The sequence below is a fragment of the Phocoena phocoena genome, chromosome 18 (assembly GCF_963924675.1).
Source record: "Phocoena phocoena chromosome 18, mPhoPho1.1, whole genome shotgun sequence".
Taxonomy (NCBI): Eukaryota; Metazoa; Chordata; class Mammalia; order Artiodactyla; family Phocoenidae; genus Phocoena; species Phocoena phocoena.
The window spans coordinates 5,559,748-5,584,286 of NC_089236.1; the positions used below are offsets into that span (position 1 = coordinate 5,559,748).

At 36.9% G+C, this 24,539-nt stretch overlaps 1 protein-coding gene across 1 annotated transcript in view; it reads left to right on the forward strand.

Moving 5' to 3' along the window:
- Window positions 1-24,539, forward strand: part of PAN3 (poly(A) specific ribonuclease subunit PAN3) — a 115,346-nt gene that overhangs the window by 33,022 nt on the left and 57,785 nt on the right. Inside the window, exon 6 of the mRNA XM_065896119.1 lies at window positions 17,669-17,819. Within this exon, the coding sequence (XP_065752191.1) occupies window positions 17,669-17,819 (151 nt within the window). The remainder of the gene's footprint in view (window positions 1-17,668; window positions 17,820-24,539) is intronic.

Consider the following 24,539-nt stretch of genomic DNA (forward strand, 5'->3'; position numbering starts at 1 on the left):
ATATCCCTCTATCACTACAAATTTGGCAAGTCTAGAACTCAGTGTATTTTTCTCTTCTCCAAATCTACTGCTTCTTTTTTTTTTTTTTTTTTTACTGCTTCTTTTATATTCTCTTTATATTCCTTCTTTAGTTAATGGCTTTATTATCTTCCTGGTCTCTGAGACTACATAGCTTCATTTCTTCCCTGTCTTCTCCCATATTCTACCATTTATTATGAAAAGGAAACTACTGAGGTTTGACTACCCATTAATTGAAAGATGATACATTGGACAATTTACATTTGCCATCATATTAAGGCTTTACCACAATAGTGACATATTATCCCCATTTGAAAAATATGGAAATTGCAGTTTAGACAAGGCTTATTGTTCGTACGTGGTAGAGCTGGGATTCCAGATCTATTAAATTTTATATCCTGAGATTTTCCTGCTATATTGTCTGCCTCTAATCCCCATTCTTTAAAATTCCACGGTATCTTTTTATCCTTTCCTTTTTCTTTCTTTTTGTTTTTAAACATAACTGACATATGTACCCTCAGTGTATCTTCTAAATAATTTTTGTCACATCCCTTCAGGATCTGTTCAGCCTTTCTAGGGCTATCTCTCTTTAACTGTCCACACGTACTAAATTCTAATCATATGGAATCTTTTATACCTCATATAATATGAAATACATTGTCAGTTCTCTGTACCTTTTTATCTCTGTACCATTGTTAATAGAGCCTAAAAAAACTTTCTTCCCTTTTCCTTTTTTTTTTTTTAATTTATTTTTAAATTTATTTTTTTTGGCTGCGTTGGGTCTTTGTTACAGCATGTGGGTTTTCTCTAGTTGTGGCAAGCGGGGGCTGCTGTTCTCTGCGGTGCACGGGCTTCTCATTGCTGTGGCTTCTCTTGTTGTGGAGCACAGCCTCTAAGTGCACGGGCTTCAGTAGTTGTGGCTCGCAGGCTGTATAGCGCAAGCTCAGTAGTTGTGGTGCACGGGTTCAGTAGTTATGGCGCACGGGCTTAGTTGCTCTGCGGCATGTGGGATCTTCCTGGACCAGGGCTCGAACCCGTGTCTCCTGCATTGGCAGGTGGATTCTTAACCACTGTGCCACCGGGGAAGTCCCCCCTTTCCTTTGAGAGTAGCTCAAATGCTACCTTTTCTGTAAATACCTGCTCAAACACCTCAAAGAAAAAAAAAGTTTGTTTTTTTTTTTTTTACTCTTTTCACAATACTTAATGTTATTTCATTCTCTCTTATATTGGTTGTTTACCTGTCTTTTCCAACTGAATTGTAAATACGTGTGACTAGGCATGTGTTGTTTATTTTTGTACCCTTAAGGTATTCTGCTTGTCTCTAAATGTCATTGTATAATTTTATTTTCTTAGGCAATATGTGAAATTTGTGGTAGTTTATTTTAAGAAATTTATATATTTTGAAAAATTGATCATAGGTTGTCTGGGATTTATAGCCATCGTATATTACTATTGTTTAGTTTAATTATCATAATTGATTTAGAACATAGGGTGGTGATTTCTTTTGAAATGTTAGACGATCTTCTCTTCTTCTTTTTTAATTCAAAATTTAACATTGTAGAAATATTCTTGATATTTTTCAGTCTTCTGAGCCTGGTACTAGTCTTACTTCCTGACAGTGTTATTATGTGACAAAGCTCCTCTGTTTTGTATTTTTCTCATGGTCTCAGTCTAAACACCGAGCAGGTGGTAGATGGAAGGTCACCTAAAACTCTGCATCAGCAGTTCTTTATTTCACTGAAGTGCAAGTTCACTTTCATCTTTCCTTAGTCTCTGCCCAGATGATTGCCCATCCCTCTGCCTGACCAATGTGCGTGTGAATTTGAGATTTTACATTTGTTCCATGATTATGGTTCAAATGCCGTTCAAGATTGAACTATTTTATCACCTACTTTATAGAATTATTGTGAGGATTCAGCTTTCTGTTTGAATCTATTATTTGTACAGTAGATATTAAATAAATGTCCATCCCTCCAATTTGACCTCATCCCTCCTAAACTTGGTTTTTGTTTCTGTTTATTTAGGGTGCTCTCAGTTATTTATATTCAGATGTGCATGGCATTGTGGTATATATGGAAGGAGGCAGTGACATTAAGTGTCTCTTAGGGGCTCTCATTTTAATGCTGACTCACTTGAATAGTTTAAAAAATTACTTTAAAAATGCTTTTTTTGAAGGGATAACAATGTGTTCCCATCCTTCATGTAACAATCAGATGTCAACTTGAATGAAAGGATGGGAAATGCATGGTTTTATAAACTTCTCAGAGTATTGCAGGTTAAGATGTACCTAAAAGTAATGACATGTTACATAAAGTCTTACATATATATAAATATATATATTTATATATATGAAAGACTTTATGTAACATGTAAGTCTCATTTTGTCTTAGACCTTTGGAAATAGTGGAGTTATGAATCATAAATTATTAGTATTAACTGTTGTTGTAGTTTACCCCCAGAGTGATGTAAATGAATGAGAACTGTTGGACTATTGGGTGTATTAGGAGATTCATACTTGTTAACATCTCTTTTGATGGTGTTTTTCCCCTTGTGGTCTGATTAAATGGCATTTCTTATAAGTATTTAATTTGTAAGAATGCTCACATTAAAATCTCTCGGCCCACAAATTCAGCAGTGAATTCTAGTTGCTTGTTACTGTTGCTTTTAAGATCCCAGGGAGGTTTTGGAAACTCACTGCATATGCTTCAGTCTTTAGTTACTTACTGAATTTTGGTGTTATTTCAGAAGATTTCTAGTCTCTATGCCCCAGGAAATGAGATCCTTTGGGCTTTAGATGGAATGGATTGGAATTTATAAGAGTGATGCTTCAGTCCATCTACTCAGGGTTCCTCAGGACTTTGAAAAGTTATAGAACTGTGGGGCAGCTAAAATGATGTTACTATGTAAGTTCTGATTTCTCACCCACAGCCCATCCCAGACCCTCTTCTTTTCTCCTCTTCTCTGCAGCTGCTATTCTAAACCTTTACCATTCACCTCAGACCTGTTCATCCCCTCTGTCACTTTTGAGCAAGAGACTTGTGTTCTTCAGAGGAGGGAAACAAGAGGTCGTTGAGAATGAATTGCTTCATATGTTGGCTTTCTAACTATGTACAACATTTTCACTTACACCCTTTCCCACTATTTTTCCTTTGGTTGCAAACAAACAGGTGTTCCTTTACTATATCCTTCAGAACCTGTCTTTAGTCCCTCTAGCAATTTATTTCATTATTTATCCCTTTTCAGTTTTAGACAGTCTCTCCCTTGACATTGATGTCTTCTTCCTAGCTTGGTCTTCCAGTACCAAGGAGTGCTACATGAGGAAATATTCTGTGGTCAGTACATTTGGGAAACTGTGTGATACAATTTGAGAACTGCTTCCTGCTTGTTGCTAGTTCTTCACCCTTCATTCATCCCTTAATTCCCAGCGTTTTACCTTTCACTTTCACCACTCTATTGAGACTCTTTTTGGTAACTTACCTAACTACCAAAAGTCACAGTTCTTACTTGACCTCTACTGCATTTGACATTGTCATCCGTTCCTCTTTCCTTGAAACTATTGACTATTGTTCTCCTAGCTCTGAGACTGTTCTTTATTAGTCTCTATCAGGGACCTCTTGTCCCTTGCTGTGCCCTCAGGAACTTTCCCAAGCTCTGTCCTTGACTCTCCTGTCTCTGCACACAGTGCCCCTAGGTGATCTCACTTATCTTCATTACTTCAGCTACTCCCTAGTCACATTTGACTCCTATACACACACACACACACACACACACACACACACACACACACACACACACACACACACACACACTACCTGCTTCTGAACATCTTCATCTGTATGGTGTAAGACTTTAAAAACTCAGTGTGTCTGAAATGAATACTATATCTTTTCCTTCAAACCTGTTCTTTCACTCACACACATCTGTACACACTTATTCACAGCTATATGCCCACTCTCTGTCTTGGTTATTGATATCACCCAGTTGTGAGTTCTTCATTCTTCCATCTTCCATATCTGTCACATTCTTTGGCCACTAAGATCTGTTGATTGTGCTACCTTGAAATTCTCTTCACTTTTTTTTTTTTTTTTGCGGTACGTGGGCCTCTCACTGTTGTGGCCTCTCCCGATGCGGAGCAACAGGCTCCGGACGCGCAGGCTCAGCGGCCATGGCTCACGGGCCCAGCCGCTCCGCGGCATGTGGGATCTTCCCGGACCGGGGCATGAACCCGTGTCCCCTGCATCGGCAGGCGGACTCTTAACCACTGCGCCACCAGGGAAGCCCTCTCTTCACTTTTAATGTTACCAAAGTACAGTTTAGGCTCACCTCCACTTCTTACCCGGACTATTACTATTGTAGTCTCTTACCTGGTTTCCTGCTTCTTGTCTTTTCTTTCAGACCACTACTTGGTTGATTTCTCATCTTCGTCATCTGTTCTTTGTCATTAGAATGCAATCCAGGTCTCTTAGAAAGGCATCGAGGTGCCTCTTGATCCCTCAGATTACTGCTGCAGACCCGCTGAACAACCTGCGGCACGGTGAAGAGCAGCACGCTCTTCCTGCCTCCGCCTTCGAACATTCTCTTTGCTTGCTGTGCCCTTCTCTCTGCCTTGACTCAGCAAACTTGTCTTTTAGGATTCGATTCAAGCATATGGTCTTATGACCTAATTAGGCAGGTCTAAGCATTCGTTCACCTTTCCGTAGCACTTCACATTGCTGTAATTAATGTGTATATAACTTACAGGCTAGCAGTGAATGGCACACTATAGGTAGTTAATTTTTTTTTTTTCTTTTTTGATACATGGATGTTCTGAGCTCTTGGGAGTGTGGAATTGGGTTCAGGGTACATTCTGTACCTGTGAAATGCCAGCCTGTGAACTTCTAGAACGTAGTGCCTATGTTTCAAATATTTTGTTCTCCACAGTGCCTAGCACAGCGCCCAGCACATTATCTTTTATTATTAGCTATTCAACTAGTTGAATGAATTAACCTGGATTAACGATTATCTGGTGAGATGAGTGTTTGGGCAAATTTAGTCCTGAATTTAAGTTTTGTACGTTTTCTTAAGTTTTCCTTTGGTATAGTTTCATGACATAAAATATAATTATGGAAAAATGTTTGAAAAATCTTAATATATGTTAAATTTTGTGATTAAATGTGGCAGGATTCTTGGTTAGAGAGAATGCCTCCAAGTAAGTCTCTATTACCATGCAATGTGACAAATAGATTTTACTGATGTATAGTTATGGATAGAAGATGTACATAGGTATACAAGATAGTTATAGCTGTGTAAAGTAATTATTTCCTCTCTGGAATGTGGTGATGGTCTTGCTGTCTCCTGGATTACTCATTAACTGACCTAAATGGATATTTTTGCTTCTTTTAGGGAGAGTAATACTTCTCCCCAACTTTATTGAGATACAGGGTTGGCCAAAAAATTCATTTTGGGTTTTTCCTTAACATCTTATGGAAAAACCCGAACGAATTTTTTGGCCAACCCAATAATTGACACACAAATAGGAAGAGTAATATTAAGAATTAACTAGGTAGAATATTGAGAATACGTGATGGTTAATGATTACTGTTATTGGAGAACTTTGACATGTAAATAACTTTTAATGGAAGAGCAAGCATTTCATCTTTTTTTTAAAATTTATTTATTTTATTTATTTTATTGCTGCGTTGGGTCTTCGTTGCTGGGCTTTCTCTGGTTGCAGCGAGCGGGGGCTACTCTTCGTTGCTGTGCGTGGGCTTCTCATTGCGGTGGCTTCTCATTGTGGAGCACGGGCTCTAGGGCACGCGGGCTTCAGTAGTTGTGGCTTGCAGGCTCTAGAGTACAGGCTTCAGTAGTTGCGGAGCACGGGCTCTAGAGCGCAGGCTCAGTAGTTGTGGCGCACGGGCTTAGTTGCTCTGCAGCATGTGGATCTTCCTGGACCAGGGCTTGAACCCGTGTCCCCTGCATTGGCAGGTGGATTCTTAACCGCTGTGTCACCAGGGAAGCCCCTCTGTTTTTGTTTTTAAATGCCTTCTATCCTCCAGATACAGATTTTGCTTTTTTTATATACATTGGTCCTACTCGTCTCAATTTGAATATTGCATCTTCTCTGTGAATTCTTAGTACCACTCCATTCAGTGATGATGATATGCAAAGAAAAGGGAGTATTGTAAGTGGCTTCATAATTTACAAATCTTAACAAACTTTCTTAAAACTTTTTTGTAAAAGTTATATATGCTTATTGAAAAAGATTCACGTACTACAGAGAAGTACAAAGGAGGAAGCAAAAATGTCCCATTTCCTCACCACCTAGAGATAGAATCTTCTTTTAGCACGTCAGTGAGCATCTTCAGGTAGAATCCTTTTACACACCTGTGCACACGCACGTGCACACATTCTCCCTCTCCCTCCCGCCCTGCCCAACCCGCTCTCTTAGGCATCTGCACACCATTTTACAAAAAGCAGTTTAGTATAATTGCAGCATTGTAGCCTAATTTTACTTTATTTTTTCTCAGTAGTGGTATTGGCCTATTTTCATGGTACATAAAAATATATCAATTCACGTGATTTTTTTAATAGCTACACACTATTGTATATACCATAATCCACATAACCAGATCCCTATTGATAGATATTTTAGTTATCCCTCCCCCCACCACTTTAAAAAATCATTTAAAAAAACTGTGCTAAATGGAATCTTTTCTACTTGGGTGATTTTCTTCTTAGCCTAAATTCCTAGATGTAGGAATACTAGGTCAAAGGATATGCTTGTTTTTCATTTTGATACATAGTATCAAACTATTCTCAAGAATAGTGTTACCCATTTCTGACAAACTTTATGAAAGATGAACTAGTGAGCGTCTTTGGAAATTAATGCGCCTACAGTTTCACACTCTTATATAGAGAGAGTGACTTTAAGCTGAGTTCCCAGAAATGTTTTTGTTTGACTCTACCATAACATAAAACCTCTTACTAATTGACTTTCATCTGGCACGTTCTGACATACACATGCCACTTTGTCCTTAAGACAGTCAGATTATTAGTAGGAGAACTTATATTTAAAAGAACAATGGTGTGAATCTCTTGTAAGCAGTAGTAGTCAACTTTCCTTCACTGTCCCCACCAATTTGAATCTGATTTATTTCGAGAGTCATATTTCCTCTATTGGGTTGTTTTATCAGAAGGCCCAGTTTACTTCAGAAAATTTGTAAATTGTGATATTAGACTAATTTCACAATAGTAGTAGTGTTTTTTGTTGTTGTTGTTTTGGTTTTTTTTTTAGTAGTAGTGTTATATGTTAACTTTTATAAGATGAAACTTGACTGGTCTTAAAATATTAAGTTTCTGAATAGCCCAGAAGTTGAGTATATTGTGATAAATTTTAAATTGACTGTATTTGGACATGCTTGAAATCTGTAGAAATAACAACCCACTAAGGCAAAACAACAACAACAACAAAAAAAAACCATGTAGAAATATGAACTTGGAGGTTCTGGTTAGCCATTTGACTTCTCCTTTCTGTCTCTCCCTGTTCCTCTTTATTCTGTGTTATTGATGAACACTGAAGACTAGTAAAAATCGCTCTGAATAGTGCTGCTCTTTATGTCTATAAGTCTCATCTTTTTATGCCTTTTTAGATAATTTTATCAAGGCAAAATTCTTGCCTATCCCTGCCTTTCTCCTTCATTATCAGTATCCTCTCTTCTGCCTTTCCAGATAATTCACTGCTCTCTGCCCTTGCCAAGACACAGACACACACAGACATACATACAGCCCTCTACCTTGAGCATGAATCTTTTGACTTAGTCCAAAACTAGGCCCCGAGAGAAGAATAGTAGTGAAGATGGGAGATGGGAGTCATACGTTCTGGAAAAAAGTAGATATGACCAAGATTAGTATCAACGTTTTATCTCTCTCGCTTTTTTTTAATGATTTAATTCAGTCAAGGACAGTGGAGACTTGACCTGATCAGTCTTTGGATTTCAGCAATTAAGTCATTAAATAAAACTTTCCTTCTCTTTCTTTCTTCCCATTTTCCCCTCCTTTTTCTCCTCCTCCTTCTCTTTTTCTGCTTCTCTCTCTTTCTTTTATCCTGGCTGAAAGATGGATTTGAGTTGTGCAAGACTGGATTTGAGTTGTGCAAGACTGGAGTCAGGTTGGTCCGTTGGGATGATGGTAACCTAGACTAGGGCACTGACAATGACATGAGTAGAAGTAGTTGAATTTGAGAAATATTTAGGATGTAGAATAGACTGCATGACTTGATGCTGACTTGATGCTTCAAAGATAACTGCATTATCGGAAAGATGGTTGTGACATAATTTATCTGTTTAGGAAAGAGATTGTATAGGAAGCGCAACAAAACCTGAAAAACCAGCTTTATAGGGAAGTAGTTGATTTGCTCATAAATAGTTTGAATTAATAGTTGCAAAACATCTCTTTACTGGTGGGTGTCTGATCTAGCCAAAACAAGGAGTTGGCTAAATTTTATATATTTATAACTTAAGCTCAAATTAGGAATACCTTATGTTTGGTGATCTGGAAGTTTACAGAGGCCAAGCCGGATATAGTTCACAAAAAAAGTACTGGAGAGGAGAGAGCTCATACATAGAACTTTGGACACTTACAGAGATTCTCCTTGCATCTTCAGCTGAGTACTGATCAGAGGCTATGAGTGAGGAGGTTACTTGAACTGGAAAAAGAGATTCCTGAAAAGATTACAGGAAATAATTCTCAGAGCTCACACAAGGCCAAGAATAGTTCCTATTCCCATGAGCCAACATGGAAAGCATCATAATTCATGAAGCATTAAGTAGGGTAATGGGAAGTCTTTTGCCTCAAGTAGTGGGACCAAATTAGCCTTAGAATAAATGCTGCCCTAGTCTTAACTAATAAAGCTTAAAAGCAAGACCTGAAAGAATCAGACTGATTTTTAATCAGTTTAATGACAATGGAGAACAAATCTCAAGAATATTTATAGCAATAAAAATATATCTAGGACTTCCCTGGTGGCACAGTGGTTAACAATCCGCCTACCAAGGCAGGGGATACGGGTTCAAGCCCTGGTCCAGGAAGATCCCACACGCTGCGGAGCAGTGAAGCCCGTGTACCACAACTACTAAGCCAGCGCTCTAGAGCCTGTGCGCCACAGCTACTGAAGCCTGCACACCTAGAGCCTGTGCTCCACAAGAGAAGCCACCGCAATGAGAAGCCTGAGCACTGCAACAAAGAATAGCCCCCGCTCGCTACAGCTAGAGAAAGCCTGTGCGCAGCAGCGAAGACCCAACGCAGCCAAAAATAAATAAAAAGTAAATAAATTTATTAAAAATAAAGAAAAAAACAAGGCATCCTTAAATATATACATATATATATATATATATATATATATATATATATGTATATCTCCAGCACCCAAAAAGATAAAAGTGATAATATTTGGCATTTGATCAAAAATTACCAGCAATGCAAAGAAGTAGGAAAATATGACCCATAAAGAGAAGCAAATGTAATCAATTATAACACATAAATAGTGTGTAAGAACGTCAGAAGAGTTACAACAATACTCCATGTGTTCAGGAAACTAGGGGGAAGATTAAACATGTTAGTGTAGACAAGGAAGACCTACTAAAAAATCCAAATCACACTTCTAAAATTTAAAACTACTTTGGCTGAAATGAAAAGTATTGGATGGGATTAATGACAGATTAGACATTGCATCAGAAAAGATTAGTGAACTTGATGACATAGTGATAGAAGCTATCCAAAAAATAGAGAAAAAGTGAGCCATGGGATAACTTGAAGCAGCCTAACACACTTGTATTTTTAGTCACTGAAGCAGGGTGGGGGAAGGGCAAACAAAAAATATTTTAAGAAACAGTGGGCAAATATTTTCCAAATTGGATGAAAACTGTAAGCCCACAGATCCAGGAGCTCAATGAACACAAGCACGAAAGAAACATGGGGGAGTAAAAACTGCACCAAGGCACACCAGATAAACAGCCAGAGGGAAAACTATTCATTTTTGAGGAACGAAGATAGAAGTGATAGCATATTTCTTGTTGGAAACAGTACAAGCCGGAAGACAGTGTAACAATAACTTGAAAATATAGGAAGAGAAAAAAAATGTCAACTTAGAATTCCGTTCTTGGGGAAAATGCAAGAATGTAATCCATTGAGTGCATTTAAAGACTTGTGAGGGCTTCCCTGGTGGCGCAGTGGTTGGGAGTCCGCCTGCCGATGCCGCGGACGCGGGTTCGTGCCCCGGTCCGGGAGGATCCCACATGCCGCGGAGCGGCTGGGCCCGTGAGCCATGGCCGCTGAGCCTGCGCGTCCGGAGCCTGTGCTCCGCAACGGGAGAGGCCACGGCGGTGAGAGGCCCGCGTACCGCAGAAAAAAAAAAAAAAAAAAAAAAAGTAAAATAAAGACTTGTGAAATTCTGAATAAAACGTGCAGTTTAAACTTATCGCACCAACGGTAACGTCACGGCTTTGAAAATGCGCCCTAGTTACGGAAGGTGATGTCTCTGGGGAGGGAGGGTGAGCGATACTGCTGCTTGTGAATTGCAAATTACTTCAAAATTATATATTTTCTAAAAAGCAAAGTAAACACCCTTTTAAACATACAAGAGTCGAAAGGGTTCACGTGCAGTATATGTGTACTTAATAGATATTAAAGAAAGTACTTCAGGCGGAAGGAAGGAAATACCTTATGGATCTATACAAAGAAATGAAGAACACTGGAAACAGTAACTACGTGAGGAAATATAAGAAACTGTCCCCCTTATTCTGTAAGTCTCTTTGAAAGATACTGACTGTTGAAAGCAAAAACGGTAATAGTGTGGTGTTGGGTTTATAGCATATGTAGAAATAAAATATATGATGATAATAGCACAAAGTCTGGCGGGGGAGAAATGGAAGTATAATATTGTGAGCTTGTTACACTATATCTGAAGTACTTTAAAATTCAATGATAGTTGGTGTTATGGACTGAATTGTGTCTTCCCCAAATTCATTTAAAAAATATATATGACTGTATATAGGAGTGGGCTTTTAAAGATTTAATTAAGGCTAAATGTGGTTGTAAGGATGGACTGTAATCCAATATGATTGGTGTCCTTAGAAGAAGATGAAGAAATACCAGGGTTGCACACACACACACAGAGAAAAGGCCTGTTGCCGTGAGGACACAGTGAGAGGATGGCTTTCTGCAAGCCAAGGAGAGAGGCCTCAGGAGAAACACCCTCTTGGCCCCTTGATCTTGGGTTCTCACCTACTAGAACTGTGAGAAAATATGTTTCCATTGTTTAAGCCAGGGGTCCCCAACCCCTGGGCTGCGGAACGGTATTGGTCTGCGGCCTGTTAGGTACCGGGCCTCGCAGCAGGAGGCGAGCAGCGGGCAAGCGAGCGAAGCTTCATCTGCCGCTGCCCATTGCTCACATTACCGCCTGAGTCATCCCCCTGCCTCCCCCTGTCTGTGGAAAAATTGTCTTCCACGTTACCGGTCCCTGGTGCCGAAAAGTTTGGGGACCGCGGGTTTAAGCTGTTCAGTGTGTGGTATTTTATTATGGCTCTAGCAGACTAAGATAGTCGGTGATAAGTTAAATATACGTACTGTAAAACCTAAGATAATCACTACAGTAACAGAACAGAGAGAGTTATAGCTAACAAGCCAAGAGAGGAGGTAAAATGAAAATTTAAAAAATCATTTAATCCCAGAGAAGGCAGAAAACAGAAAAGGAGACCAAAGAACAGGTGGAAGAAATGGAAAACAAGTAACAACATGGTAGCTAGATTTAAACCTGAACTTATCGGTAATCACATTAAATATAAGTCTTCTAGACAGCCTAATAAAAAGGCAGAGATTTTCAAATTGGATTAAAGAAAAAGAGCAAACTCTAACTATATGAAGCTGACAAGAAGCCTGCTTTAAACATAAACACGAAAATAGATTAAAAGTTATACCATTAAAAAAAAAAAAAGTTATACCATGCACTAGTCAAAAGAAAGCTGGCATAGCTATATTCATGTCAGAAAAAGTAGATTTCAGAGCAGAGAACATTACCAGGAATACAGAAGGTCATTTGATAAAGGTAAAGGGGACAGTTTATTAGGAGCATAGATACGCCATTTTTAAATGTTTATGCACCTAAAAACAGAGGTAAAATATATGGGACAAAAGCTAGTAGAATTGCAAGGAGAAGTAGACGGTGATACGGATTTCAGTACTCCTCTCTCAATGAGAGGAAGAAAATCATTAAGGAGATGGGAGGCCTGAGCAGCTCTGGTAGTTTACTCGTAGAGCCCTGTGCCCCACAGCAACCACATGAATACTCTTTTCAAGTTCACACAGAAATTGGTCACCAAGACAGACCAATTCTGGGTCTTGAAAGAAGTCTCAATAAATTTAAAAGGGTACAAGTCATACAAATGTGTTCTCCGACCACAAGAGAATTAAATTAGAAACCAGTAACAGATCTTTGGAGAATCTCAAGTATTCAGAGACTGAATAACAAACACACTTTTGACTTACTCATGTGTCAAAGAGGGATTAGAAAGGGAGACTTAAAAGTATTTTGAACTGAATGAAAATGAAACATGCCAACAGTTGTGGGATGCCACTAAATCAGTAATCAGAGGGAAATTTGTAGCACTAAATGCCTGTATTAGAAAAGGAGAAAAGTTCCCAAATCAGTGATCTCAGCTTCTAGATTAAGAAACTAGAAAAAGAAGAACAAATTAAACCCAAAGTAAACATAAGAAGGATGAATCTTAATGATGCAAAGTGAAAGAAGCTAGTAAGAAACCCAGCACCTACATATGTATGTAAGATTCATTTATATTAAATTCTAGAAAATACAGACTAGTCTATAGTGACAAAAAGCTTATTGGTGGTTGCCTGGAGTCCAAAGCAGTGGAGCAGAGAGGAACAGGAGGGAGGGATTTCATTCAGGCTTGTGGAAACTTTTGGGCATGATGAATGTAGTCATTTTCTTGATTTGGGTAGTGGTTTCATGGTGGTCTACCTATGTCAAGAGTTATCAAAGCTTACATTTAAATATGTACAGTTTCTTATATGTCAATTATATCTAGATAAAGCTGTTCAGAAAAATTTACCAGGTCATTCACGTTCATTCAGAGAGTAGAAAGATTACTGATAGCAGCTTATGAAGCTATTAAGAGGTGAAGCAAGTTGAGCTCGTTACAAGGAGCTTTACTAAGGAGGGTATTTTATGGTTTTATGAGGTTACTGTGCGATTTTAAAAAGCCTGACCAATATTCAGGAATAGCAGTGATTCCTCAGTCATTCATCGCATCACCTTAAGACAGCTTTCTTTTTCTTAACAGACCTTTTGGCATATTTGCAGTGAAATATTACATAATATTTTGTGTTGTGTTTTTATCCAGTATAAACCTCTTCCTGTCATTCTACCTAATTAAAAATTAATGGCTGAACTTTTTATTTTGTTTCACTGTTATTAAATTAGTCCCTTAATTTATGGGACTAATTTATTGTGTTATTAATAAGTACTCTTGATCGTAGTGGAGTCCAGCAGAGTATTAAATTCTGAATTAGACTTTAAAAGTAACAGTTTCCAAGAAATAATATAATAGTAGAAAAGCATAAAGTTGTATTAATCTTGAGCTAGAAACCTCATCAGAAAATTACTTCATTTGTAAAAAAACAAACAAACAAAAAAAACCTTTATCAGTCATTGGTAAAATAGGAAACACTCTATCATTTTGGTTGGTTGGGATGTCTGAATTGAAACATTATTATTTCATTTAAAATATAATGATAATAATTACAACAGTGCTTTTTAAGCTAAAGGCCAGGACTCTTGACTTAGTATATTTCTGTCTGGAGAGGACAGGTAGGAATCATATCCAAATGTTGGGGGATGATGTTGTTTGAAGAACTCACTAAATAAAATGCACTTGGTTCTTTTGGTTGTGAAAGTTGCGGTGTAAATTTAAGTGTGTGAGAACCTAAAACTCTATTGATAACTTCTCACAGAGTGAATGTCTGCTGTTTGACATAAACATTGATTTTTTTCCCAAATGTACATTTTGAGCTGTTTAAGATATGAATGAAAATTAGGACTTAAAGTATGAATAGAGGGCTTCCCTGGTGGCACAGTGGTTAAGAATCTGCCTGCCAATGCAGGGGACACAGGTTCGAGGCCTGGTTCGGGAAGATCCCACATGCCGCGGAGCAGCTAAGCCCGTGCGCCACAACTACTGAGCCTGCGCTCTAGAGCTTGCGAGCCACAACTACTGAAGCCTGCACGCCTAGAGCCCATGCTTCGCAACAAGAGAAGCCACCACAGTGAGAAGCCCGCGCACCGCAATGAAGAGTAGCCCCCACTCGCCGCAACTAGAGGAAGCCTGCGCACAGCTTCAAAGACTCAACGCAGCCAAAAATAAACAAATAAGAATAAATAAGTATGAATAGAAATTAGAAATTATGAATAAAAATATAATTATATGTATGTTAGAAAACCTACAAATTTAATATTATAGGAACATATTTAGAGAGTTATGATGGGATTATCTAAGTCACAGGGTGGGAGTAATAAAACTTTGGTGTTCTTTTTCACTATTCCTTTTCTCATTTATTGCATTCTCTTTAGTGTTGTTGAAGTTAGACAAGTTTATATAACCCAAGTCCTTGACTCTTCTTTCTAGATATAACCTTTGCCTCCTAAAGCTAAAATATATTCTTTATTTTCTTTTTCTTTTTTTAAAAACTTAATTTATTTTTGGCTGTGTTGGGTCTCCTTTGCTGCTCATGGGCTTTCTCTAGTTGCGGCGAGCAGGGGCTACTCTTGCGGTGTGCGGACTTCTTGTTGCGGTGGCTTCTCTTGTAGCGGAGCACGGGCTCTAGGCCTGCAGGCTTCAGTAGTTGTGGCTCGTGGGTTCTAGAGCGCAGGCTCAGTAGTTGTGACTCGCGGGCTGACTTCTTAACCACTGTGACAGCAGGGAAGTCCCAATCGTTTATTTTCTGATGAACAGAGATTTCATTTTAATGTGATACTGGTTTTAATTACCAGTTTTGCCTTATCTATCTCTAAAAAAGTATTCTTTTTAACATGTTAAAGGTGTGTGCCTATGGTATTTTGTTGCTTTATAAAACCCTTATATATGTTACAAACCAGTTATATTAAAGTGGTTTAAAGAATGCATCTTTTTATTATATAGTTATTATATATATAACTTTTATTATATAGTTCTTATTTTAACTAATTTTATCATGAGAAAGTATTCTCATTATTATAATTTCTCATTAAGTATTTTTAATAGTTCTCTAACCTGGTTAGAGGAATTTATATTAACTGTTAATAATAGTAGCGCTACTCACTTATTCCTAGATTTTGGTTTTTGTGTTATACCTACTATGTAATTCTTTTTTCTGCCATTTAAATTCTTTAACCTTTTCTCTCATCTCAGATAAACTCATCTGAAATAAAACAAACTGTCTAACCACCCAGACAAGGGAAATGCCTTGCCATCATAAATCAGGAAAAAAAATGGAGGGAGGGGTTTAGGCCCTTCTTTTCACTTCTTAATTAAAATTCATTGTTGGTAGGTTTTTTGGATCTGTGGTTGTTGAATCCCTAAAAGTTGCAGTTTAGTGTATACATTTTCATAGTTAATTTTAATAACTTCTATCATAATAAATTTGAAGAACCTTTATTAATGGCATTTTATATATAATTTATTTGGGGGAGGTAGAATAGATTTTCCCCTCCTTTTTCTCCTTTATAGGATCCCTTAAAAATAGTCTTTCAGACTAATTTAAAATAGATTTGATTTAGAGAAACTCAGCTTTGAAATCAAAAGTCTCTTATTCAAGGTAAATGTAAGGTATAAATGAAATGGAAACTGGGTGATACTTTTTCTCGGGATTAGACTAGATTAATTTCTTTGTCTAAATTTGCTGTCTCTTAGTAATCTTGTAATCCTGAAGTATCCATCTCTCCTGGGCGTTTTGAACTCTTTTACCAAGTTATCTGATTGCGTTTTGACCTCTTGTACCAAGTTATCTGATTGATTTTATCTTGACTTTCATCTTCTAAAACAGATTCAGCATTAACTAGTACACACTGATTTAGCCCTGAAGGGATCCTCTTGGTAACCATTTGTTCTTTTATAACTAGGGATTGCTACGTCAATAAAATGCGTTGGCTTATTTTCTACTCCAGAAATTAAGGAATTGGCCGTACTTTTAAAGAAGATGCCAGTGTTTTAAATTTGGAAGGTTTTAAAATAGACACATAAGTGACAGAAGAGGACTTTTTTTTTTCTCTTTGGAAAATATGTTTTGGTTCAGGCCTGATTCTTTTTTTTCTTCAGAATTTTATGTCTTAGATATGGCAGTAAAAGAGGTTCTCTGTACATCTATTATATTGTAGTTAAGCACAGGTTAACATTTTTTCTGTATTTTATTACTTTGCATTTAATTTTAGCTGGAACGTAACTAGTAAAATATCATTTGTTTTAGATCTTAAAATGAGGTTAGCCTCTTGACTTGCTATTTTCCAAATTTAATATTTTGAACTCTAACCTAGCAGTTTAAAATGTCATTCATATCGAGTAGGGAAGTTGTTCTTGGATTGTACAATAATTAGTCCATCTTTTTATTTGATGCCTTCTATGGAAATATTTTTCCATTTTAATGATCAGTTCTAAAATACTTCAAGTGATTAAATGTTTTGCATCATGATTCAGTGTATTTTAAACTTAGCTTATATGTATACAGAAAATGTGGGCTGAAGTATGAACATACTAGATTATCTCTTTGGTCGACCCTTTTGGAAGTTGAATTCAAATATCAGTGTGTTGAATCGTCACTGTACTTGAGCATGTAGGTCACAGTTTCAGAAAAATATTTAGGATGTTCATTTTTTCCACATGGACAAAATACAGACCATTTGTGAAATTGATTTGCAGTCTTATAATGTGCTAGTCATTCTTAAAGGCAAAGGTGCCATGCCACTTGACTAGATAAGAGGTGGCATTGTACAACTGGGAGGAAATTTTTTTCATGTAATCTCATAGTAAAATGTTTTTTAATGTAACAAGTTACATGAATACTTAGCAGACATTGGAGCCTCTATTATGTTTTCCTTATGTCTTGAGTCCTCTCATGTGTTTGCCTTGTTTTTAAGTGCTTTTCTTGTCTTTACTGTTATTTAAATACATGGTACTATATTATTGGGGAAATGTCTTAAGTGCTTATAAAGAAGGAAGTGATTAATTTTGGAATAAAGGCAGTTTTGATCTTTATCCTGGTAGAAGTGGTTTAAAGACATTAAATTTCAAACTTGTTGGCTCAGTTTTGAGGCAGTTTCAACATCCCAGTTCTCTAAAATGTGTTAGGATAGTTTGGTAATGATGTATATTTGACAATAAAGGCAAATTTTCATGTTCTGAAGTTAAATTCTGCAAATGAAATGATTAAAACCCTCAAATTTGATGAAAATTTTTCTTCAAGAAATTTAATTATCCCACCCCAAAATATGAAAACTAAAAAACACTGTAAATGCTTTCAGTAAAATATTTTACTTAGTAAATAGAGCACTGTGGAATAATGCCTAGTAGATTCATTGTCTTTTTGGGCTTAAAAATGTGTTAACTTACTATATTTGATTTTTAAATAGACACCAAATCCTACCGCAAGCGAGTTTATTCCCAAAGGAGGAGCAACCTCCAGGCTCAGTAACGCGTCCCAGGCACATGCGTCTGCCTTCTCTCAAGTGTTCTCTCACCCATCCATGGGGACTCCTGCTGCTGCTGCTGGATTAGCCCCAGGTAAGTTGAGTAACTGTTTCCAGTGAGTTCCAGATAGCAAGTCTCAGCACATTTGCTGGTAGTTTACCAGACCTGAAATTGTATTCTTCAGTGAGTCATATTTGAACACATTATGAGTTTTATGTTCTAGGTTTTGGTCCCATAGTCCAAATGTGTAGTTGAAAATTTTAAAGCAAAATTTAAATATGAACAAAAATTGAATATAAGGATGTTTAAAAGCACAAAAATAAATTTAAAGGAGAAAATGGTTATTGAGAAAAAAAGTCTGTCTGGGCCATAGTATTTCCTTAAGTTCATGATAATGCTCTTTCACTCAGAAACTTCTGTAAGAGCGTCAAGGGCCTCCTTTTGAAATAAATTTCTAAAAAATAATTTATATCATTTAAAATAAAAGTTTAGATGTATTGCCTTTCAGGTGTTTGATTATAAATCTGTAGCAGTAATTCAAATTGGGTAAAGTATTATAAACAATGGTAGGAAAGAAATGTGAAATATTAGGGGTCATTGAGGTAGGGAAGACAGTACATCTCAACACTTTCTTCCAAGTTTACCCAAAATGGCAGGAGAAGAATTTGAAGAAATGCACTTATACCTCAGGGATCCTGAGGCATAGTTCAGAGTAACCCTTTGAGAACCCTATCTTCTTAGAAGTTCCCCTCTTTTATCTAAAAATTCATGCAGATTTTGTATTCTGCTTTCTAACATAAACACATATCAAAATATGAAAGTTTTCTTAGATAATTAACATCACCCATTCCTACTGCTGAGTAACTTAATTAGACAAGTAACGTATGCAGAATTTTATTGAATTCATAGTAAGTGCTGAGCAGGTTGTCTTGTGTCTGTGAAATGGTTGAGCTACCCACCCAGATTATGTTTCTGGAACCTGTACTGGAAAATCATCACTTGGTCCTGAATGTTTAAAAAAACAGAAACAAAAGGAAATTTATATACATTAAATGAAGCCAAAAGATCTTTCTAGATCAGCCTGGAACTAGTACTGCCTCCAGGGCTTAATCTAATCAGTGATGGTGATAAATCATTGGTTTTGATATTGATATTGAAATCAAGGACGTTTTTGGGAAGAAGAATGAGAGAAGATAATGATAACTTTATGGAACAGAGCATCCGGCTTAGTGTATAAAGTATCAGGTGTATTCAGAGGCTTAATAACCTTGCCGTTGCCAAGGATTTTATCAGTGCCTACTTCCCCTCACCTCTCCCTCCTCCCCTTCTCTCCCTCCCTCTCTCCCTCTCTCCATCTCATTCTCCCTCCCTCCCTTCCCACTCATCTCCCACTCATCCTCCCCCACCCCAGTGAGCAGTTGATCATTTTATTAATGAAACATAACCAAGAATTACATACCTTTCTGGTGAAACTTTTAAGATAATTTTGTGCGGAGGGCCTTGAGATATACCTTGCAGCAACTCCTTCCCCCTTACTTGTCCCTTTACCTTTTTTCTACTTTGGCTCTTTTCAGGTTCAGTTAAATTTGTAAACATTTTCCATTCTTCCCTAGAGAGCAGTGTCAGAATTGAATATCCCTGGTAGCCTTAAAGTTTTACTTGTAAGTAATATGCTACTATGATTTTCTCCCATTGAGGTGTGTTCACATTGTTTACATGAGCATAATCTACATGTCAGCTGTACATCTGAACTTTCTTAGGGATTGTCCAGACTTCAGAGCAGTGTTTATAAAGCACCCACAGTAACAAAACCCTCACGCCAGTCAGAACCCTTTGGCTTTCTTAATTAAGCACCAGTTGATTTTCGCCTAACAGCACATTTTCCCTTGTCTCATAAGTAAATATTTTGTTCACATCTTTGATCAGACTAGTTCAGGCTAAAAGATGGGCTTTTTAAATACTGGAGGAGTTAAGAATGTCAAAGGGAATTTTAGATACTGAAAACATTTAATTACAAAATCCATTAATGCCGTGGTATTTGTTTAAGGTTTCCAGTTGTTATTAACTTGTGTGTAGGTAGGTGTTTCATTGGTCCCAATTGGATTTCACAACCTAAATTTAGGATGAAATGAATTAATTTAAAACTATTTACTCTTCTTCTACATAGCCCTAACATTAAAGTGGTCATTCTGCTTCTTATTAATGAAAGTAATTACTGTCTGGAACCATTGGAAATAGGTCAGTATATTATATTAAATGTATTCCTGAATTCTTTATACCGACTATTTAAAAATTGTTCTTTATTCAAATGGCAATCAACGAGGCTAAAATATTTTCCAAAAATACTGGAGTGATTAATGGTTTTGCATTTATTATTTCTCCTTTTAGTTAATGGCTTAACACTGTGGAGATGAGCAAAGGAAAACAAAATTAAGTCTGTACTTTCAGAAAAACATTTTATCCCTTCAGTGTCTTCCATTACTTCTTACCTATAAATATTTTTTTCAAGGCCTAGGAGAGGTTCTTGGTATTTTCACTTTAAGACTGTAGAGTAAGAAAGGTCATAGAAGTTTATTTACCTGCCTTAGTGGTGATTTAACTGATCTTTAATCCTCCTTGTCTACTGTAGGTGTAACCTAGTGATAATTTTCAGTTATAAAGTTTCATTTTCTCTTTTTTTCAACTTCTGTTCCAGAAATTAGTACCTTTGAAAATATGTCAAATTATTGTTTTCCTAAAAAATATGAAACCTTAAATATTTTGGCACTCAGATGTAAACTAGAGTAATGTCATTTTCATTATATGTGAAAAAATACATATTTAAATATATCCTTCGACCAAAAATGTAAAAATATTTGAGCAAAGTTGAGTAGATGTTAAGATTTTTATTTCCTCAGATCGTAAGGAAGAAGAACGTAATGTGTGGAACAAAGTGGATCCTGAGTGACTCAGGTTCCTCTAAAACTTGATCACTTTAAAAACATGATTTTTATTTAAAAAAGGTTGTAATGCAAGAAGTAAAACTTTATACAAAAATTATTTGAATTTAAATAGCTAATTGGGTCTAAAAGGTATTTGAAAGTGTTAAATATATGCAGCACACGTTAAGTTTCCATTGACTTGTATATACATTTCATTTTAATTTAAGAAATGAAGGAGCTATAGGTTTAGTTGTTTTCCGCACGTTTAACCGGAGAATGATAGCTGTATTTCTAAGTGTCTTCTATGAAGGTAGTTATAAGAGTTAGTATTTGGGGTATGGCACTTAACTTGGGCTTAACTGTCTTTTAGAACCCCAACAATTATATACATATTTTTAATTTGTAAATACACATTTTTCTCTGGTCACAGCTTTTATTATCCTCTTGGAGGGCCACAGCCTTCCAAAAGTTAAGAATCACTGGCTTAACACACCCTTAGCAAAATTTTATTTCCTGAGTGTGATATAGTAACAATACCTTTAAAGTAATGTATAAAGATATATTTTTCTAATAGGTCTAGTTTTAGGCAAACATTTTTGGAATAGCCTTTAGAAATGAAAATATGACTATGCTAAGTATGTGAAAAGACAGCTTATACTTTAATTTTTTGTGCCATGAAAAATAATTTTATCATGAGAACTAATTGCTGTGAATGGTTTTCTATCAGAATTTTTCCTGAGAGTATTTTGATGTGGTAGTAGACTTGGTAAGCTAAGTCTTGGTGTACTTTAATTACCTCAGTCTTGGCCGTAGTCTGTTTAAAGGTGATTCTAAGAGAGGTAGCAACAGGAGCGTACATTTCTGGGTAGTGTTCTAATATGTCATCTGGTGGTTTAGCGCACAGCTGTGACTCAGGAATTGAGCATCTCTTGTTCTGCTTGATTGTGTGTGTACACTTGGGAGAGGTAGAGGGGAGTTCTTGAATTTGAAGATGCCATCATTGATTTATAAATGAGAAAGAGAGCCATAAGTGACTTTTTAGTACTTTCAAATATTCATTCCTTCAAGATGAGAATGGTGCAGATTTTTGGACCATGAGTATATTTTATTGTAAATTATTATGGTAATCTCAGATGACTGATTTGATGGGAAGCATCTAATAATTATACTAAACCTATCATTATTAAATAATTGTATTCCTTCATTAAAATTTAATCATAATATTTTAGAAAAATTTTAAAGTATACTTTTAGATTCAGTTTTTTTTTTGTTTTTGTTTTTGTTTGTTTTTTGCACTATGCGGGCCTCTCACTGTTGTGGCCTCTCCTGTTGCGGAGCACAGGCTCCGGACGCGCAGGCTCAGCGGCCATGGCTTACGGGCCCAGCCCCTCCGCGGCATGTGGGATCTTCCCGGACCGGGGCACGAACCCGTGTCCCCTGCATCGGCAGGCGGACCCCCAACCACTGCGCCACCAGGGAAGCCCAGATCCAGTTTTTTGAAACACTTAATCGTTTCTTATATATTCCTGCGAGTGCCAAATTGATAGATAAAATTGGCTTACATTCTTTATTTTTTGGCTTGGGCAAGGTATGGGGAAAAAGAGGAAGGGAAAAGAAAAGGGAAAATTAATATTCATCCATCATTCTTGTTGAAAAATATTTAACTTTTAATATATATAATGTACTATTTAAAAATATTCTCATACTTCTAATGTTGAAAGGTGATCTTTTTTTTAAAGTTCTGTGCTAAAGAATAAAGTTCTCTGATTCTATGATGTTTTATATCATAATGAAGAAATGGAGGCTTCATTCATTTCAGTTGCATACTAGTTGGACGATGCGGTAATCTGACACTGGTCACTGGTCTAAGTGGAACCTTTGGGGTTTCCATGGTTCAGCCTTGTTCCAGTTTAGAGGTGGCATTCCTGAGAGGTTATCATCTACCTTCTGCTTTTTCACTTACGCTAATAAAGAATTACGTAGCCAACCAAGGCAGCCCAGTGTACATTTTAATAGTTTGAATAAAAAAGAAAATTAGATCTTTTGTTGAACTAAACTCTGCCTTGTGTATCTTTTATCCATTAGTCCTAGGTCTTTTCCTTGAATAGAATAAATTAAAATCTTTCCTACATGATAGCCCTTTCAGTTGTTTTTTTAGACTAGTTGTATGTATGTGTGTGTCCATATAACTGATCTGTTTTTGACGCAAACAAGAGAGACGGCAAACTGGGAAAATACTGTTAAAATTAATAAATTGTATAAGTCAAAAATCAGGAACCTCTTGTAGGTCATAATGCTGTAACACTAGTGTGGGTAAAATTAAATCCTCAGATATGTCTGCCTACCTGTATTACTACTCTGATATCCAGCTAAGGAGTGTATGTACCATTGGGAAAATAGGTTGCTAATGGATTGAAGCTATGGTTTTGCAGATGGTAAATATCTAAGTTCATATTTCAAATTTCTCTTTGTATTTTAGGCTCTACATTAAAATCACTCAAGGCATAAAAACTATAAGCTATCATTTTAGATTATTTTATGTTTTACTAAGTAGTATAATTATTGAAAATAAAAATTATACAAAATATTTAGGTAATTCTAAAACATCTCCCTGTTTCATATGATGTAACTCTAAAACAGATCTTCCTTGTAATTATTTTTCATTAAATGAATTTTGTGGGACCGTCAAGTAATCCTACCATGAGTTTATTTTGATATTTCCATCTGAACTGGTTTCTGTGAATTATTTTTACCCTTAATAGCAATAGAGGTAGTTTACCATTAAAGTATTCTTCTAACTGTTTTAAATGTCAGTCTAGATTTCCTAAGCACATTACAAATTCCTTAAGAAGGGACGGAGTCACTTCTTATCTAGCACAAATTTAGGCATAAAGAGGGTGCCTCATAAATGCTCTAAGCTTCATTTTTATCTCAGAGAAAAAATTTTAATTGGTGGGTATCTCTTAATTACAGTGAATTTTAATGATCCCGTAAACATCTTTGAAGAACTCCTAAATACTGCAGGTGTTCAAGAGGGTGTAGGTGTATTGTCACATGAGGAACAGAAATATGCCTGTTGAAAGTTTAACTTTATCAGAACTAGAGTTGCTGTGTGTTTTGAGATGCTAAAACACTTCTAAAACCAGTCAAAATATTTGTATTATTTTTAAATTGCATGTTTCCGTTTTTTGTAACTACTTTGTTTTTCAGGTATATTCAGCAGAATCACTCAAACATGCCCAGGTTTTCTAATTGGGGCTTGCTTTCTACATTAAAAAATAAAAGAAAACTTTATAGTTAAGGTTAGGGGTCCCTGAGGTTTTTGTGAAGAAGGCCCTGTAATGTCGAGCTCATCCTAGGTGGGGGCTGCTCGGTGTATGCATGTTTATGGGTACAGATGGTGACGTCCCAGGGAAGGTTACTAACAGTAGAACTGTAGAGCCGTAACTGGGTTGGGAGTGCCTGCTGGCTGTATTTCCTTCCTGGTTGGGAATTTCAGGACACTGAGGCGAGACGTTAATGGCGCGAGGGGGATGTGGCTGCCGCAGCTGGCTTGGAGACCTGCCAGGTAAGGCTTAAAGTAGCTGACAGTGGATATTGTTCTGCTGGTTGGGGAATCCCTGGTTAATGTGTCCTGTTAGGTTTGAGCGTTTCTATCGTGGACTTCCTGTTTCAATCTCATGTATTGGCTAACTTGTTCTTTAACTGAGAAGTAAGGGCTGAATGGGAGTGGGTAGGGGTTCCCTTCAACTATAGGTTCAGTGATCTACAACTGTAGCAGCATCTCCTGCTGTTTTGGGGCTGCTTTCATTGGATCGTGACTTGATTGCCTTTGGAACATGGTACCAGTTCTTCTACTAAAGTAGCTATGTAGCTTTCAGCATGCTGTTTG